The sequence below is a fragment of the Pangasianodon hypophthalmus genome, chromosome 2 (genome assembly GCF_027358585.1).
Source record: "Pangasianodon hypophthalmus isolate fPanHyp1 chromosome 2, fPanHyp1.pri, whole genome shotgun sequence".
In the NCBI taxonomy this organism is placed as follows: Eukaryota; Metazoa; Chordata; class Actinopteri; order Siluriformes; family Pangasiidae; genus Pangasianodon; species Pangasianodon hypophthalmus.
In genome coordinates, this window is record NC_069711.1 from 16,605,334 (window position 1) to 16,623,591 (window position 18,258).

At 39.6% G+C, this 18,258-nt stretch overlaps 1 protein-coding gene across 12 annotated transcripts in view; it reads right to left on the bottom strand.

Annotated features, from left to right (window-relative positions):
* ptprfa (protein tyrosine phosphatase receptor type Fa) overlaps nt 1-18,258 on the bottom strand; it is a 206,338-nt gene that overhangs the window by 55,171 nt on the left and 132,909 nt on the right. For 5 of the 12 annotated variants that reach the window (XM_053232122.1, XM_053232121.1, XM_053232120.1 and 2 more), the window contains 6 exons: nt 17,707-17,718; nt 11,534-11,803; nt 6,665-7,258; nt 6,364-6,497; nt 5,716-5,860; nt 1,450-1,755 (listed from right to left, as the gene is read on the bottom strand). In XM_053232122.1, the coding sequence (XP_053088097.1) occupies nt 1,450-1,755; nt 5,716-5,860; nt 6,364-6,497; nt 6,665-7,258; nt 11,534-11,803; nt 17,707-17,718 (1,461 nt within the window). The remainder of the gene's footprint in view (nt 1-1,449; nt 1,756-5,715; nt 5,861-6,363; nt 6,498-6,664; nt 7,259-11,533; nt 11,804-17,706; nt 17,719-18,258) is intronic. The other 7 variants (XM_053232123.1, XM_053232125.1, XM_053232127.1 and 4 more) reach the window with 3 other exon arrangements.

Below are 18,258 nucleotides of genomic sequence, written 5' to 3' on the forward strand. Positions count from 1 at the left end.
GACCTTTCACCCTTTGCTCACTAATCCCAGACATCTCGCAAAATAAACCACAGCTGCAGTCCTGCTGTTTGATTGTCACACCACGTACCACATCTCTCTCTCTCTCTCTCTCTCTCTCTCTCTCTCACACACACACACACACACACATTTCTCTTCCTTTTCCATTTATTTCTGTCTCATTATTTTTTATTTCAGCTGTTATATGAATAATATTTTATTCATCTTTAGTAACCGTGTTATCACGGTGAGGGTTGCAGAGGATCACAGGGCATCACACACTTTCACATTCTCATTCACACTTGGTGGCAGTTTAGCACTGCCCAGTTTACTCACTGCTGTGTTTTTTGGGAGGTGGGGGAACCCGGAAAACCCAGAGGAAACCCACACAGACACAGGAAGAATATGTAACTCCACACAGACAGTAACCCAAGCTCAGGATCAAACCTGAGACCCTGGAGCTGTGAGTCAGCAACGCTACCCTCTTATCTACTCAGGCATCATACCGGATGCCTAAGAAGAGCAAGAAGAGAGTTGCCAGAGAGTGACAGAGGGTGGTGTTTTACACTGTTGCTAGAAACATGGCAGCTTTTTTTGAGACATTCTGAATCAGCTGTATAGTGTTCTGGAGCAAGGCTAATAACAAGCTAATGAAATATTAGGAAGGAATTGAAAGAAGATGAAGTTAAAGAAGCTTAAAGACACTCCGGAAAAAGAAGAAGGTTTCTGAAAGATCTTGAAGAAAGTAGACCACATTTTAGGTCTGTTGTAAGCAGCTCTGGAACAAGTGGAAGATGTATTGAAAGATTTTGTGTAAAGAATTGTTGTGCATTTGTAGGCGGAATCTGAAGGGGGGAAAAAAGCAGGAGGTCAGAGAATCAGGAGGGAAGGATATAAAGCAACTACAAAACTTTAAAAGAGGCTGAAAGGAGTTCAGAAGTATCTACATAAGAGGTATAAGAGGTGCTCCGGAATTTAGAAGCAGCTCTAATGACTTCCAGAGAAATTGGAAAGATTAAAAAGACATTTGAAAGTCATAAGGTACGATGGAGCAAGTAGAAATATTTTAAAAGACTTCGGGGAGGTTAGAATAAGCTGGGAAGCGGTTCTAAGGAATGAAGACGAAAGGTTTTTGAAAAATCGATGGAAGTTGAAGCTTGAGATTAGAATAAGTTCTATAAAAAGTCAGAAGCAATCATAAGTTCTGGGCTTATCCATTTTGAAAAAAATGAAGAAGATTTGGAATGATTGAAAGGGACAGAAAAATATGGTATTTCTTGATTTTTTTTTTTTTTAGAAAATATTGAAGAACTTCAGGAGCAGTTGGAAGATTATGAATGGATTATTAGAACTCTAAGTTGTAAAGCAATCTTGATCAGCTGGGAAGATTTTGAAGAAGTTAGAAGTTTTGAAGGAGGTGGAGAGATTTTTGAGGCGGTTAAGAAAGCGTACCATCCTCTTGAGTCCGGATGCAGGTGCTGCTGCTCTCAGGGCCTGGCCCGACATCAGTATGGGCTTTAACCCACACCTGGTACAATGTCCATTTCTCCAGGTCCTCAAGCACATAGCTGGTGGCATCGGCAGGGATGTCCGTCACCTCATGGCGCTCTTGGTCCTCCCCCGAGGGCGCCTGGTAGGCCAGGGAATAGCGGACAATGTTCCCATGGCGACTGGCAACAGGAGGCGCCATCCAACTCACCTTGATGCTGGTAGAAGAGAGGCTGAGAAGCTGCACGTCCTGAGGAGGGGCGGATGGGGCTGTGGGTGTGGAGGTCAGAAATCATGCGTCAGGTAGGAATGGTCAAGTTTATGCACATCAGGTTCAGTTATGGCATTGATCAGTGTACTGTGAGCAGTCACACTGAAGGTTTTATACATTATTTGGGAGTTAGGTCAAAAATGGCCCAAATATAACCATTTCAAATTCTGGGGCATCTTATGTCAGTTGTAGCTGTTTAATGACTCTCTGGTGATGCTATCTCCATTATTTCAGGATGGTATGTGGGACAGACGAGATAACTACGGGCCAGCATTTATTTGTATTTGATGAGGGCTTCATCTGAAATCTGCACTCTCATCTCATTTATCACCATGTTTTAATTCTATGAGTAGAACTGGCAGAACACACTAGACAATTGACATTTATCACAATGGACATTGATAAATCCTACACATTCTAAGTTGCTCTGTCTGTGCAAGGACACACTCATTTACATAAAGAAACACCCCAAATCACCATATATGGTAAACAACTACAAACGTAATTCATGGCTATGTATGTGCAATCTATTGCCTCAATTATATTTGGAAAACCTACAATGGTGTGAAAAAATCCCTCATTATTATCATCTTTGCCACTACTGTATTCCACTGTATTCTTTTCCACTGTAATATGTTGTGGTGTGAGCAATATGAATTTGTCATGTAAGACATGTCATTATTCAGCTGATTGTTGGTTGGGAAATTCCCAACCTGTCTCCATTTCTCAGTGAAATGTGCCCGTGGCTAAAAACCCTAGAGTAGAAAGGATTTGAGTGTGCACAGGGATGCTATTTATGTGCTATGTTGGCGTTTCCAAAAGCGCTGTGAGTTGCTGGCAGAGATCTACTAAAATTGCACTAGGCAAATGAAATCGCCTGATGAGCCACACATGTCAATCAATGCGCCTTTTACCTGATTGTACTTTACATTTTATCTGTCACCTTGTCGTGAGCACCACAGTCAGTGATTACTCTGTTAATTATGCTGACCTGATTGACAATAATTGAGTTTTGAGCAGCTCCTCATAATTACCACTATTGCATTTTTCTAAATATATGCATATTCTCATGCACAAGAATAACTGGATCAATCATATTGTGTGTTTAGAAATGTGCATGATTTACACATTTGTATGCACAGCTGATAAATGAGAAACCTGGTCTTTCACTAAATACAATACCACTCTTAATTCACCATGGCAGACTGAACCTGTGCCTGGACATGCTTTAATCTACAGCAGCTTGGCCTCCTGAGTCCTCAGGAGCAGAACTACACAAAAAAGTGACAATGTATTTGAAAGAAAACATCAGGAGGGAAGAACACACCATTTGTCCTGGAGGATAAACAAACCAGCATATGAGAGGTAGACATAGAAGAAGTCAGTTACCACTCCTGTGTGTATTTTGGATGATCTTGCCAGACTTTCGGGAGTTGCCATGAGGGTTGATATAGGTGTTTTTCATGTTTCCCATAACAGATACCAGTAGGAAATCTTGGATTTGTTTGTTGAGTTATTTGTCTTGGACAGTATACAGCATAAATATTTTTTTATTAATACAGTTAGGTTCTACTATATTTTATATGTACAGTAGGGCCCACAATTCCTGTCTTCCATCAGCTAATCCAACACTGTATGTAGTTTTTATTCAAGAATTCATTATTTAAAACTGAAATCCATTATTTACCTGTGGGAGAAATCCTAATATAAATCTGAATGTCTTGTTCATACCCAAGGACTTGGGAAGTAGGGGTGCTGAGGGTGCTGCCGCACCCCTTACTATAATAATAATAAGCTATAAAATTGAGTATTTTGAGTAGTTTTTGAACTTACGTATGTCGGAGATAATATTCCTCTTATGCCACAGCGATGTGCCATTACAATTAAACGTGAGGAAAAAGTAATCATGGTGATGAGAAATGAATGGACATAGCTACTATAACATAATCAATATCAGGAAATAAATCCCATGTCTGCAAACTTACTGACTTTTACAAAGTACTTACACTCGAGACTCCTTCCATGAATGTTAAATAAATGTCTCATAAAAGCAAACCTCACCATATCAATGATTACATGCTTTTATTTCTTAAACAAAACAAATGAATCTGTTCATATTTAGGCTTAGATTATGTGAATGAGATATTACTACAGAAGCAATAACGTATTAGAATGAGTGCATTAATATAAACCTGTCGTAATTACTGTCGACTCCTTCTGATTTGGGAATTCAACCACGCTGTTGAATAAATCATTATAATCAGCACACATTCTGTTAAAAGAAAAATTTTTGATTCATTATCCAGGTATGATGTCATTGAACATGTTATATCTATGCACCCCAATGTAAAACATCTTCCCGTGTCTCTGTATATACTAGATTGCTGCTGAGGTACATGGCTTGTCCAGCTATTTTTAAATCCCAATATGTCCCAAGGGTACCTAAATTTGAGCTTCATAACAAAGCAGAAATGATAAGGCAGAGGTTGCTCATCAAACACTGTTGAATTGGAAGTAAATGCAGGTAGGAACTTGTAAGAATAATTTGTGAGACATTAAACAGCCCGTGGCATAGCATTTGTCTGAGGAAGCAAACAGCTAGTATGTATAACGTTGAGAAATCGTACACACACAGGAAATGAATGGCAACCTGTCGTCTGCTAGGTATGAATGCAGGGTAACACCTGACACATCCCTCTTCCCGCATCCCTCTGTTGTTATCAACCATGCTGCTTTTTTTCAATGAGAACACAATTTTGCATTTATATGAATGAAGAGAGGAGGAGTCCTGTTTAAAAATACCATTTGGCAAATAAATTGTAGTAGTGTTTGAAAAGTGATTGAATAAAAGCGACTTTGTGGAGCTCTCAGTGCACTTTGTGCCTGACTCTGCAGGTAACCACTGATTCTGCTTAGATGATAATCATCAGCCAGTTTTGATGGTGGTCTGACTCCAGACAAAGCGCTAAAACACGTCTCCTGATGCGCTCCTGTGAGCGTGAGGGGCCATGATGGTAACCCTCTGAAAAGGTAAAGGAAAAAGAGAAAGGAAGAGAGTGTGAAGGAATGTGGGAGAAATGGTCCTCGAGAAGATAAGGGTGAGAGAGATAAAACAGAGAAATGATTGAGGGGAAAAACTGGAAAAGGAGAGCAAGACCGAGTGAGAGAGAGCGAGCAAGAGAGAGAGAGAGAGAGAGAGAGAGAGAGAGAAGGGGGAAAGAAAATAAGGATGAGAGACAAATAGAGTATGGGAGATAGGGGGAATGCAAAAGTGGGGTTATGCCTCTTTTGAGGTTATGCCTCTTTTTCGGTTGTCAATGAACACGCACACACACACACACACACATACACAGAGAGCCTCAGAATGAGGCATAGTTTTCCCCAAGCTGTCATAAACACTTCAGTGTGAGTGATGGAGAATTGGAAATGTGAGATTAGAGTGAGCGCACCCGTCACTCTGACATCATTTATAAAAAAAAAAAAACCAAACAAACAAACAAAAAAAAGATGTGCCACAATAACACAATAATGGTGACTGGGAGGGATGAAAAACTGAAGCGTCTAGAGAAAAATTTCTAGCTGTGTAGGTAAAAACTGAAGTGCGCCATTCTTCACGCATCAACTTTTTTATATCCGTGATGCTTTTTTGAGCATGACTGTACTGAAGTGAAAAGGATGAATAAATGAACGAAAGCGCAATAACAGACAGGCGCTACTACAAAATAATGAGCATTCACTCATTCATGACTAATCATGATGATGAGCCATGTGCAGTGGCATTAAATCAGAGAAATACTAAAATAAGCAACACTGAGCTCAGACAGCAAGGAAACAGGCAAGTGTAATTAAAATGTGTGGGGATTGTGTGTATGGAGCATGTGTGAAAAGTAGGTGGAATGTGTGTGTGTGTGTGTGTGTGTGTGTGTGTGTGTGTGTGTGTGTGTGTGCGCGGTACTTACTGGACTGGGCCGTGCGAGCCTCAATGGGCTGTGTGTACAAGCCTAAACCCATTCCAGAGCGCGCAGCCAGCGTGAATTTATACAGAGTGTCGGGCTTCAGGCCTTCCACAGCATATGAACCAGCCGGGTCAAAGGTCACATGGTTCTGTGAGAGACACACAAAATTAACAACAAAATTATTGCTATTAATGGTAGTAGTCCTGTTAAAATAACAGCTCAGGAAAAAAAAATTGTTACATAGCTTCATTTTATACAAACGTAGTCCATCGGCTAAGACATGTTTACTGTTTGAAATTTGTTTCTTTACTTTTTAGGATGAAAGTGATTTTAGCTTAGAGATGCTCCTGCTATGGTTTTAGCTTTTAATCATTTTTATATACAACATTGTGTTACGATGTTAGAAATCCCATAAGCAAGTCCATTTGAGATTCATGAACGATTCGATGTCATTTAAGGTGTATGTATATGTGTGTGTGTGTTTTATGGTTTAGACTTGCAAATCTATACTGGTACAGTATGATACTATACTATCTTCCCTATAGTCCTATAAACTACATTAGCATTGTAATTCTAGTGCAAAACTGAAAAAGCAAAGTGCAGACACCAGACATGACCTGCTGACTGAGTACATTGTGTGTGTGCGTGTACCTTGTGTCCAGAGTCGGCTTCCCAGTAGGTGAGCTCATATTTAATGATCTGGTCCTGAACAGGCCAAAGCCAACGCAGCATGATCCGAGTGTCGAGCTCCGCCTCTGCCTCGAATTCACTTGGCTGGGCTGGAACTGCACGAAACACACCGTCGGTCTCACAACTTACACACACCTGAGCTCTTAGGGTCCTGACACACTAATCCAATTGTAAGCTGTCGGATGCCATCAGCACACCCACACACACTCTCACACACCCTCACACACCCTCACACACTCTCACTCAGCCTGGTCTCTCTTACCTCCCTGCAGTGTTTTAATCTGCAGTGTGGGGGATGGTGGTCCATCTCCCACAGCTGTGAATGCCAGCACACGTAGGCTGTAGGTGGTACCAGGCACCAGGTTCGAGATGGTGGCCAGCTGTGCTGCGTCAGCTGTGTTGTGCTTGTACCAGGCACTGAGTGGCGCGTATGAGTGCGCATCATGTGTGTAATATACTCTGTAGCCCCTGATGAGGCCGTTTGGCTCCTCGGGCGGCTCCCACTGCACCAGCGCCGTGCTTGAGCTCAGCATCCTGGCCCGCACCCTCAGCGGAGGAGACGATGGTGCCTGCTCGCCAGTCCGTGTTTCCACAGACGTGCTTGGCAGGCCACGCCCCACGTTGTTCACGGCCATGACACGGAACTCGTATGGTGAGAATGGACTCAATCCACCGATGCTGTAGCGTGTTGATGCCACACCGTCCACTTCCTGGAATCCGCCGTTGTCAGAGTGTTTGGCACGGTACTGGATGACATAGTATGAGACTGGCTCTGGGTTCCCAGAATCCCATGTCAGAGTCACGCTGGTCGCTGTGGTTTCAGTCACCATTAGAGAGATGGGGGGGCGAGGGAGGGCTGGAACACACATACGCACAGTCACAGGCTCAGTTATAATGGTGCTATGGAGTATTTTGGGGCTATTGCAAGGATATTAACCACTAAAGGAGGTGTGGCCTATTACAACTATTACAACTTTAAAGGTCTGACTGCTGTAATGATTTATTATTTTTGCCCATAGGCTAGAACATCTTAGATATTTAGACCCTGTTACCCTGTCACAATAAATCCTCTACTCCTGATATGTCCTGTTGGAGTTTATCTCAATCTAATAGACATTCTCTCAGAAAATGATGAGAAATTATTTTTACCAATACTGATTTTAAATGGAAAACACTTCAACTAATTGATGATACTGACTGATATAATATTATACATTAAAAAGCACAGGCTTTACTGATATGATAAAACAAGTAAAAAAATATCAGTTGATTTTATTGGCCAACAGATTTGTAAGTCAAGGTGCTGATTATAATAATAATAATTATTATTATTATTATTATTATTATTATTATTGTTATTATAGTTTTCAAGGGGATTTTTCAAATGCACTTAAAAAGTCCTTTGATCTTCTGTATTTCACAATTCACACATAGTACAAATGTGCTCCAAGTTGGTTTAATTGCAACATTTTTAATGCCATTATCTAACACTGAAATGCAGGCACTGCAATCTCTGTCTGTAGGTCATCCACTGTGCATTTGACATGAAATGCAGAGGCGTTGCACTAAAAAGCGTCTTTTTCCCATTGTAAACACGGCCATTATCATCACTTTGGCTCGGGGTAATGGACTGCTGCTCAGAATACTGTGTTTCCACAGGAGAGCGGTAAAGTGCCTGTATTGTAATAAAATTGCAGGAGAAAATGACTCTAAACTGCTGTTTTTTCATGTTGCATGTGATTGTGCTGCTGTCAGAGGACCAGATGGATGTGTAAGTGTACAAGGTAACAGCGTTAAAAACGGTGGGAAAAAATGTGGAAATGCTCAGCTTTATGGAGCTTAAGTCTCTTCTCTGTGTAGAAAATGCACTGAGACCAATTTCATCTGCTGCCTGTGAGCAGTGAATGAGGAGAGTATAATAAAAAAGTGTGCAGACTGGATTAGCACTGTGCTAAGTGATGCCTAACTAAACCTGCAAGATTTATAGTGAATCATTTGCCTTTTTCATTCTATTTCCTCAGCATGAAACCCTTCCTGGCTTTTTTCCATAGTAAATATAACCATGTCCTAAAGACCACAAGAGTCCACAACAAAGGTCATATTTCATTCATGTGGGATGGAAAATCCTCATATTAAACTACACATGTACCATTTACCATATTTTCTTGATTATAAGCTGTTCAGAAAATAAGACGCCCCCAGTTTTGTCTGCATAGAAGAAAAATATATATATGCTGCATCAATGTATTGATTTTTATTTATTGTGTGGTTTATTTTGGCTCTAAATACTCCTGATTGTCATCCATACTGCTTTCAATAAATAGGAACACACTACTAAGACTAAGTAGAGACACTAAGAATGATGAGGTCTTGATTAAAATGTATAATGCAACAAAAGTTTATTTATTTGTTTGTTTGTTTGTTCGCTCATTCATTCATTCAGTGATCAAATAAAAACCTGTAGGTAGTGGAATTTCTGGCCCAATTATTATCATGATGATTGAGAGCTGCTTGATTTTTTTCCCACTAGCTGCCTCGCTTTTAATTAAAGTCACTGGGCTAACGTAAAAGGGAGCCAGGAAACCACTGCTAGCAAGTATTTTGTTGAAATAGTATAACTTCAATAAATGTCCATAGCTCGTTATAATGGAGAGCATGGATTACTCCAGTGACACTTTTACTGCTACATATTTTCTATGCCCAGATACACTTCACTATCTCAGTCATTCTTCAAATGAACCTTTACATCTCCAGAGAAGATAAAAAGTGCTCTTGTTCCATGACTGGTACAATTAAGGTAAGCAGTACTCCACTAAAGTTAGCTAGCAGCACCGGTGTAGTTGTTTGCCGATATATCAGTCATGATAGAGATTCCTAATGATTTTATGACGTATTTGCTAGGGATATATAGGAATATAGGGATGCTACACTCCGGTCACAATTCGATTCAATTCTTGATAAAAAAGGAGTCTTTTCCGTCATAATTTTTCGTCATTCAAATTTCGTTCAAAATATTTCGAGAATCAAATTGAATAGAATTGAACTGAATCAAAATAATCTTGAAAAAAAAATGAATGTGCATTTTCGATTCGATTTCGATTTCGATGAATGACAAAAACTATGATGGAAAAGACTCCTTTTTGATTTCTGAATAATAACAATGCAAAACAGTGTGCATTTTTGTCTGTATAAAACTAAATAAGTCAAACATTGCTGTGAACAGAGGTTTAATATTGTAAACGAAATGTACTAGAGGTTCATCATATCTTAACAATAAATAAATACATTTATAAATTCTCCCCAAAATTTGGATTAAATATGCAAAGTGTCTGACCCAGGGCCTTGGAAAATGATTGTCTGAAACATAATGAGCTCCATTAGAAACAGAGCTCCAATGTCAGCTAAAAAGTTTGAAAGCTACTGAAGAGCTCTTTTTTAACTGCTATAACCTGGTTGTGTAACCGTATAACATATAATGCATGCTGGTTGCTGCAAACTGTTGGCTGAACGTGATCACGTGACTATATATACTTTAACTGTATGGGTTTCGCACATTGGGTCCTATGGTGTTCAAACACTGATGATAGTTTGGATATTAAGAAATTTGAGAAGTATAATTCAACAACATTTATTTGATTAATTTCTGATTACTGATATTATTTATACAAAACAGCTTCGTGTGTGTCTGGCAGTCTTGTGACTGGAATACATTAGAGTATCTTCATTTAAAAAGAATTTCATTTATTTAAAAAAATGATCTCTTCCTTACTGAACATGTATTTCCTGTTTAAGTTTTTCGATGGCCTCATGTTTGACAATTTCCACCATTTCAAAGTGGCTTTAAAACCCAGTGCCTTATGCAGATTCCTTTTATTAGGCAGTACCAGGCTACTGCATATTGTGGCTGCATCAAGCCATATTTTGTCTGCGTCTCCTCATTCACATACATCTGGGCCTAAATCTTTTGATCCCTACTGTAGCTGTAGCTGTGATTAAAACTCCATATCTGAAATTCACCCATTTAATTATCCCAAGTTTTGATTATCCCAAAACGATTATAAGGAACCAGATGGCTATTGCCAACATGTGGCCCAAAATTCAGCACCTTGTGTTCGATGCCTGTGGATGTCTTGGTGTCTGATACTGTCTTAAACCTCAGAGACAAGGATGAGCATGTCTGGGCTGAGCTCCAATACTGTAACCATGTGATAAACAATGCAATAAGCTCAGCTCGTTCTCATCAAGAGACAGTTTTAAATAACACCTTTAATTTGGCCGAATAGGTTCACTTTGGTTTAGGGTGAAAAACAATGCTCAAAGAAGGAGGCAGCAAAATTATTCAGTTATTCATCACTCTGAAATGATATTCCTCATATTTCGACACTGATGAAAGATTGATGAGCTGATTGCACGCGCTGTGTGGTAGGGAGCTGAGGGAATCATACAGCCTTCATTATTAACAAGACAATTTTGTAGATTCATAGCTACAGCCGGACAAGAACAACATCAGAGCTTTGAGAGCAGATCGGGTCGTCTTTCTCTATCACTGTAGATGAACAAGTACGTGCTTAATCAGAAGTCAACGGCAGATGTGTCTGAGACATCTTCTCTCCTCTTCAACCTATCCCCAAAAATTTCTTTGAAACTTCTGGCTATAACTGAACATCCCTTTTACAAATACAGCCCAAAAGTCTAACTCAATTTTGTCTAACTTGGCTAGCTAACATTAACTAAGTACTGCAGCAACTCACCAACCTGTCATGTCAGCCAAGTAAGTCATTAAAATAATAATGTAAACACTTTGGAAGTGAATCCGCCATAACTGTTTTTGGAATGTCAAAGACGTTGGCTAACTAGCTTAGCTGACGAAATTTGAAATTCACTTTTGAAATACCCAGCTTCTTACTGATGTAAACCAAATTTCTTTGAATTTGAGAAATTGGTAGTCATATGAGGAAAGCCCCGTTTGACCAAACGTATTGCTGTCTGAATTTCAATATAGAAAACGAAATTATATTATACTACTGCTATCAGAATTCTTCCTGGTTGTGTCTTTTGGACTCTGGCGTAAACTAGCCATTTCTTCTAGTCATTGATGATAAGAATTCTGTGATTTTAAATTGACTCTTACCTTTGACGATGATTTGCGCAGTGGTCTCGATCATGCCCAATGAGGACATAGCCACACAGGTGTAGTTGGCTGACTGGCGGATGTTGTTGAGCTCCAGCACGTTGCGTCCAATGGGCATCTCTTCTTCTTTGGTCAGCTCCGTGTCACCCTTCATCCACTTGACAAAAGGCATTGGGGCGCCGACAGCGACGCACGTAAGGTTGATGCTGCCACCGGGCATCACCTCATGATTGGTAGGGGGAATGGAGAAGCGCGGTGGAACTCGCCTGACTGGTGAAGGAGGACAAGAGGAAGTGAACAGATGGGAAAAGGAGGAAACACAGTGAACAGGACTTGTAGCCTTACTGTGGCATGGCTCTGGTATGCTAAGAGGGATTTATTTTATCAGAGAAGCAGCCTTTTTTTATTACTGTTGCTAATTTAATATCATTATGAGACATCTTTGGACAACTTAAGTTAAAAACTACTTGTCTAGTGATGCAGAAACTGATGAGTTTTTGTGTTTTTTAGTATAACATGATGTCTCCGGGAAAGCATTAAAATGAATTTTTTCAAGTTATGGTTGATGATAGCTATGTCAATTTCATCACACTAGGTGTTTGCCTTTTTTTTTTTTAAGGAACGGTATAGCATTTAATGTTCCCATTAGCCTTTGCTTGAACTTTGTCCCATTAGGCAAAGTGCTGCCTTTGAAAAACTCACTAATGACCATCCAAATAAAAAAACAGTAAAGAACTTGTCACAAGCAGCAACGTTAACTGGACTATACAATAATGTAAAATGCAACGTTCTGCAGTTCCCTGCTGGGGCTTTTGCTGAGTGGATCTTTATTGTTATCTCCCCTGGGCTTCCCTGCAATGCTGCCAAGCTTTCTACATTATAGGTGTTTTCTGAATGGACATTACTGCACTCTCTCTGCACATTAAAAACATGAGCCTCTGCAGCGTTAATTGCAATCATGAAATGTGAGCCATGAAGGAAAGGACTCCTGAGACACTGTATTGCTTTCTGTATTATGAGCTCCAGTGTCTTATGTTCAAGGGTTGAAAAAGAATTGGACACTAGATCTCATACTGACTCTGGGACAAACACTTGCTTATGATTAATGATTTTTTGCTATTTTGGTTTGGAGTGTTTTTTTTTTTTTTACTGTTTTTTTTTTTTAAGCACAGGAAAATGTGAATAGTCAGCTTAAGTAGGAGAGCATGAGCCACTCTGGCATTAAAGAAATTCAATACAGGGGCTCCACTGTACGCCTGGGTTTCCTCTGTGTATTCCAGTCTCCTCCCACAACCGAAAAACATGCCAATAGGTACAATACTGACTCTGCTGTATATTTCAATACATCATATTCAACACATTGCATCAGTGTACCAACTTAATGCACATGATTTAACATATCTGATTCAACACATCTGATTTAACATACACTATATAGTCAAAAGTATGCGTACACCTGACCATCACACCCATATATGCCCATTCCAAAACCATACCAACATGCCATTGGTCCCCCTTTGCTGTTATAATAACCTCCACTCTTCTGGGAAGGCTTTCCACTAGATTTTGGCGCATAGCTAAGGGGATTTGCCCATTCAGCCACAAGAACAGTAGTGAGGTCAGGCACTGATGTCAAGTGAGGAGGCCTGGGGCTCAGTCAGCATTCCAATTCATCCCAAAAGTGTTCAGTAGGTTGAGGTCAGGGCTCGGGCCACTTGAGTTCTTCCACTCCAATCTTGGCAAACCATGTCTTTATAGACCTCGCTTTGTGCACAGGGCCAATGTCATGATGACACAGGTTTGGGGTCTTTAGCTCCAGTGAAGGGAAATCTACAGAAAACTACAGAATACAAAGACATTCTATACATTTGTGTGCTTCCAAATTTGTGGCAGCAGTTTGGAGAAGAACCATCTGTGGGTGTGAAGAAAACACCCAATCCAATAAACTCAATCCAAAGCATCCAATTCAACCCAGGCAAGCTTCCTGCAAAGAACAGGCACAAAACTCTCATCAAGTGCATTATGAGGCTATGGAGAATACTTTAAGTTTGAAGTATCCAGACCAGATTAAAGATAATGGACAAGAATTGCTAAATTTAGCAAACTAGGGAAAATATGCTTTTTAAGTGAAAAAAACAAAACAAAACAAAAAACTAGTTATTCAAATTAAGTGAAGATATATCTGCTTAATATAAAACAAACAAATCTGATTTAGTTATGTCTGTTATCAATTTGTTAAGTTAATCAATAATTAATAAAACTGTATTGTGTCCTTTTTTCAGAGGTACAAGAGCAAACCGAATGGAAAATCTGCATGTTTGCACTAGCTCCTATTCCTTTAAGCAGGGCCTAAACTGATATAGCATTGCCAAACCGGGGTATAGACAGATCAGGAAGCAAGGTGATTATTAATCGCCCATGTTTACGTGACTCGAATGCCATTAAAGATTGGAGAGTTTTTATCCCCCTGAGGGAAAGCAGAACAGAGAGGCGTTCGTGATAGTACAGCAGCTGAGACACAGTGGCGCCTTATCGCCTGCACCTGGCTGTGCACCATAAAAAACCCAGAAAGTGAAAACTGAGCTGTTAAATGTCACTCGTTAGGAAGTTTATCCACCATGGGAGATTACACAAAGCACTGCCTGTCTCAGAACCAAATCACCTTCTAAATATGTTTCTCTATAAGTCTGATGCATGTTTCATTGTCTCTTTTTATGTTCCGATCAATGTTTCTATTTCTGTTTTTCATGTTCCTTTTCCACTTTTTATATTTGGGTCATGTTTTCCATTTTTTAAGTCTAGTGAAATGTGTAATTTTTCTTTATTTTATGTTTGGGTCAGTGTTCTTTCTCTCCTTTTTATGCCATGTTTTACCTTTTCATATTTGGCCCAATGTCTCTTTCTTCCCTGTTTTATGGTTGGGGCATGTTGCATTTCCCCTTTTTTAAGTTTGACCCAATGTTTCATTTTCTTTTTTTATGTTTGGGGCATGTCACATTTCCCATTTTTATATCTGTTCCCCATTGTTTCATTTTCCCTTTTTTTATATTTGACCCAATGTTTCTTCTTCTCCTATTTATGTTCGGGGCATGTTGCTTTCCCCCTTTTTATGTTTGACCCAATGTTTCTTTTTTCTGTTTAATATTTGGGGCATGTTGCTTTTCCCCTTTTTTATTTCTCCATTTCTCCTTTTTATTTTTGGCCAATGTCTCTATTCCTCTCTTTTCATTTGCTTATGTTTGTGCCAGTAATAATATGTAGGCGATTTTAAAATGTTCATGTGTGTATGTGTGGGTCTGTGCTGTATTATTTTATCTATCAGACAGTAAAAGACAGCTGGAGGTACTAGTCAGTGTGTGAGACACACACAGTCTCAGCACACTGGCCAGAGGGTATGGGAGGAAGAAGAGACCATGTTAGTCCATGTTAATTCACATTAGTCATCATACACACAGAGGACAGATGTTACTTATGGATATCATGGACATGGAGGATGGTCATGTTATGAAGGCTGAGCTTTATTCATTTGGAGTGAGTTAGAGAAGAGAGATAGCCAAGAATACCACCATCTCATTTTGCAAAGAGGAGCTGTTGAAGTGAGCTGTTAGAAATGCAGACACACACTCTAGTCTAGTAAGCATGCTACAGGAAGAAGAGAGAGGGAAATGCTGGAAGGAGATGCAGAAAATTAGAGGGACGGGTGATCCAGACACAAGTCTCTCTCACACACACACACACACACACACACACTTTCTCAAGCATGTCAGACAGCAGCACAAGCAGGAAGCAAAGCAGCCTCAGCCACAATCAACAGAGCATGCACCTGTGACTGAATACATGGGTGAATAAATAAATAAACAAGCAAAACTGCCCATTAATGGAGAACAGAGCAACAGAACCAGCTTTGACTCTAGTCAGATTGACACAAACGAAAATTCTCTGCACTGATCAGAAAACAACCTTGATCTTCAGATAGCAGAGCAAAACAAGCCTCGATTCAAGCGATGACTCTGCATTTCCAAGAGAGGTCAAACTAATGCCTCAGAGACCATAACAAATGTGAAATCATGAAGCTGACATAAACCAGGGGGTCTGCAATGAAGGAATAAAACTATAGACTAACAAAGATGAACTTTATTGACTGCACTAATAGAGAAACTTGCTAGCTTTTTCCCTTGAATGCCTGTATTAAGATCTTTTAAATTTAAACCACAGCACTGTTGAATTCTCAAATCTGATTGGTCAGAAGGTGTTAATTATTTTTTCTATAACAGCATGGTTTTGACAGTAGTTCCAGACGTAAGTCAAAAGATAATTTTCATTCTAGCATGTAGTTTGTGATCAACCAGAACCTTGGCTTACAGAGATGGATCATACAGCATATGTACGCCAAACTCGACCAGAGAGAGACGCTTTCTCTCTGTACTTGTCTCAGGATTGTTTTTCAGAGCTGGAGCCAGAACCAACACGGCTCCTTCCAAATTAAACAATCAGTTCTTCTTTATCCGGCTTAAACACTCCCAAACTCAAAAGGCTCTTTGGCTTTTACTCGCATGATAATAATATGTCCCGTCCTCAAACGCTCTGAGCTACAAAAAGGGAGGATAATTACACTCTCTGCAATCGGGACTCATCCGTAAACAAGTTTTGCTGTTTGACCTTGGAGATTGAATGCCTTGTGACATTGCAAAGACACCCTGTTTATGAATATAGACAAATAACATACTATAAGGTAAACTTTTGTACATAGTATCTGTACATAGTGATTTAAAAAACAGTTCTGCCCACTTCTCTAGGTTAGTGCCCATCAAATCAAAATATTATGGACACCTATATGCCTGTCTATATTTTAAAAAATCTATATTTTTTAGACAATACTTTTTTGAAAATACTTTCTGATCCCAAATTTGATCCTGAGTTTTTGGATTCTACAATTATTGGTGTTGGGAATTGAGAGTCTGCCTCAAAACTTTGGAGCTGTAAAACAGAAATTGATTTGCTCAAGTTTGGCTCAAGAGAGTGTAAGATATTCTGCTGTGACTCTCTGACAAATGCCATTCTCCACACCACAAACATCAGTAGTTTGGCAGTGTTTTACCTTGTAGAAAGCAAAGCACGAAATAAAATAGAAAACTGCTGACGAGAAACTGACTTATAATAAAACAGTGCTGATATTAAAGCATATTAAGGCTAACCATCTCAAGGAGATGACATAGATAGCATTAGCCCTCCAAATTTGATTTCTAACTACACTGCCACTTTTTTCACAATTGTTCAAATTACCATAAAACAACAATTAGTTTAAGCAAGGGCAGTTTGTTCCACACCAAGTAATGAGATAACTGTTAGTGCTGATTGAGTCCTACAGCAAAACTGTCACTGTCATGGTGTTTCACTATCAAGCATTTGCAGCTTTTTTTTGTGTGAAATCAATTACTGGTATCAGTTCCATCACTTCCCAACACTCGGTATCAAAATATGAGTTCACTTCAAAATGGAATCAAACAGCCCTAAATGTCACAATTTGCCATTTCTTAAAAATGGTTTTAAAAAAATATAATATTAAACCTGCAATCGGGTGTCAAACCCCTTGATATTTCCCAATCTAACTTTCTGTTTCAGAAGGTTATATGTTAACATACAGGACCAAATCATGATCACTGAGTCATTTCCATGGGCTCTTTAAAGGCCTTGCTATAACAGTGCTGGGATTTGAACCACTGAGGCAACACTGCCCATTCAAAAGAAGAACAAATAAGCCTAACTGGCTTTCCTGATCTAATGTGTATCTAATGTGAGAAATGTGAGAAACATAGAAGATAATAACTGCACTTCAAATTAAGCTACAAAATACTCCATTTAAAAGTAAAGTATATACATAATGAATGGAAAATGAAAGATGATGCATGGAAGACAAAATATCAACAGCCATGGCCAAGCAGTTAAAAAGCAGAGCACCCGTGCAGCATGCAAAGATTGTTGGGAAAAATTCTGGGGCAAATGAGGTTGGAATTGTTGGTGAGAAGGAAACAAGGAGGCAAAGGAGGGAAAAAGGGGCAGAAAAGGGAGGTTAAGTTGTAGTAGGTGCCCCGGATGGGGCCGAAGAGGAGAGCCTGACTGCGATCCACAGGCCCTCCATGCAGATGAAGAGAAGGAGAAAGAAAGGAACCCACCTTCCCGCTGGTCTGAGAGTGGGGAGTGGAGTGAATTTTGATGGCAGGATGCGATGGAGACGGAGGGAAGGAAGGAGAGAGAGAGAGTAGAGGAAAGGAGGGAGAACGAGAAGACAAGGAGAAACAGAGAGAGTAAAACAGGCAAATATTCTGCTTATCCATCAAAGAGACGAGCAATAATAACATGAGGTCACAGACACACACACACACACACACACACACACACAGATCTTTTAACACAGAGATACACACACTTCTCTTTAAGATCTAAACATGATAGAGTTGAAAGATAACTTTAACATAGGCACCTATTATTCTTTACTTCTGTGACTTTCTGGGTTGTATACAGTTAAATCTGAATAGTTAGACTGAATATATCTAATAGTTTTCTGACTCAAACACACACATATACACACACACACACAACTAGGAAACACGTTTCTAAGCATCAGCACTAACAAGCAGTGAGAAGGCAGGAACCCTCAATTGGCTGCTTGTGGGTCTGCTAATGGTTAAGGCACATGAGGATGACTGTGACCATGCACAGATGTT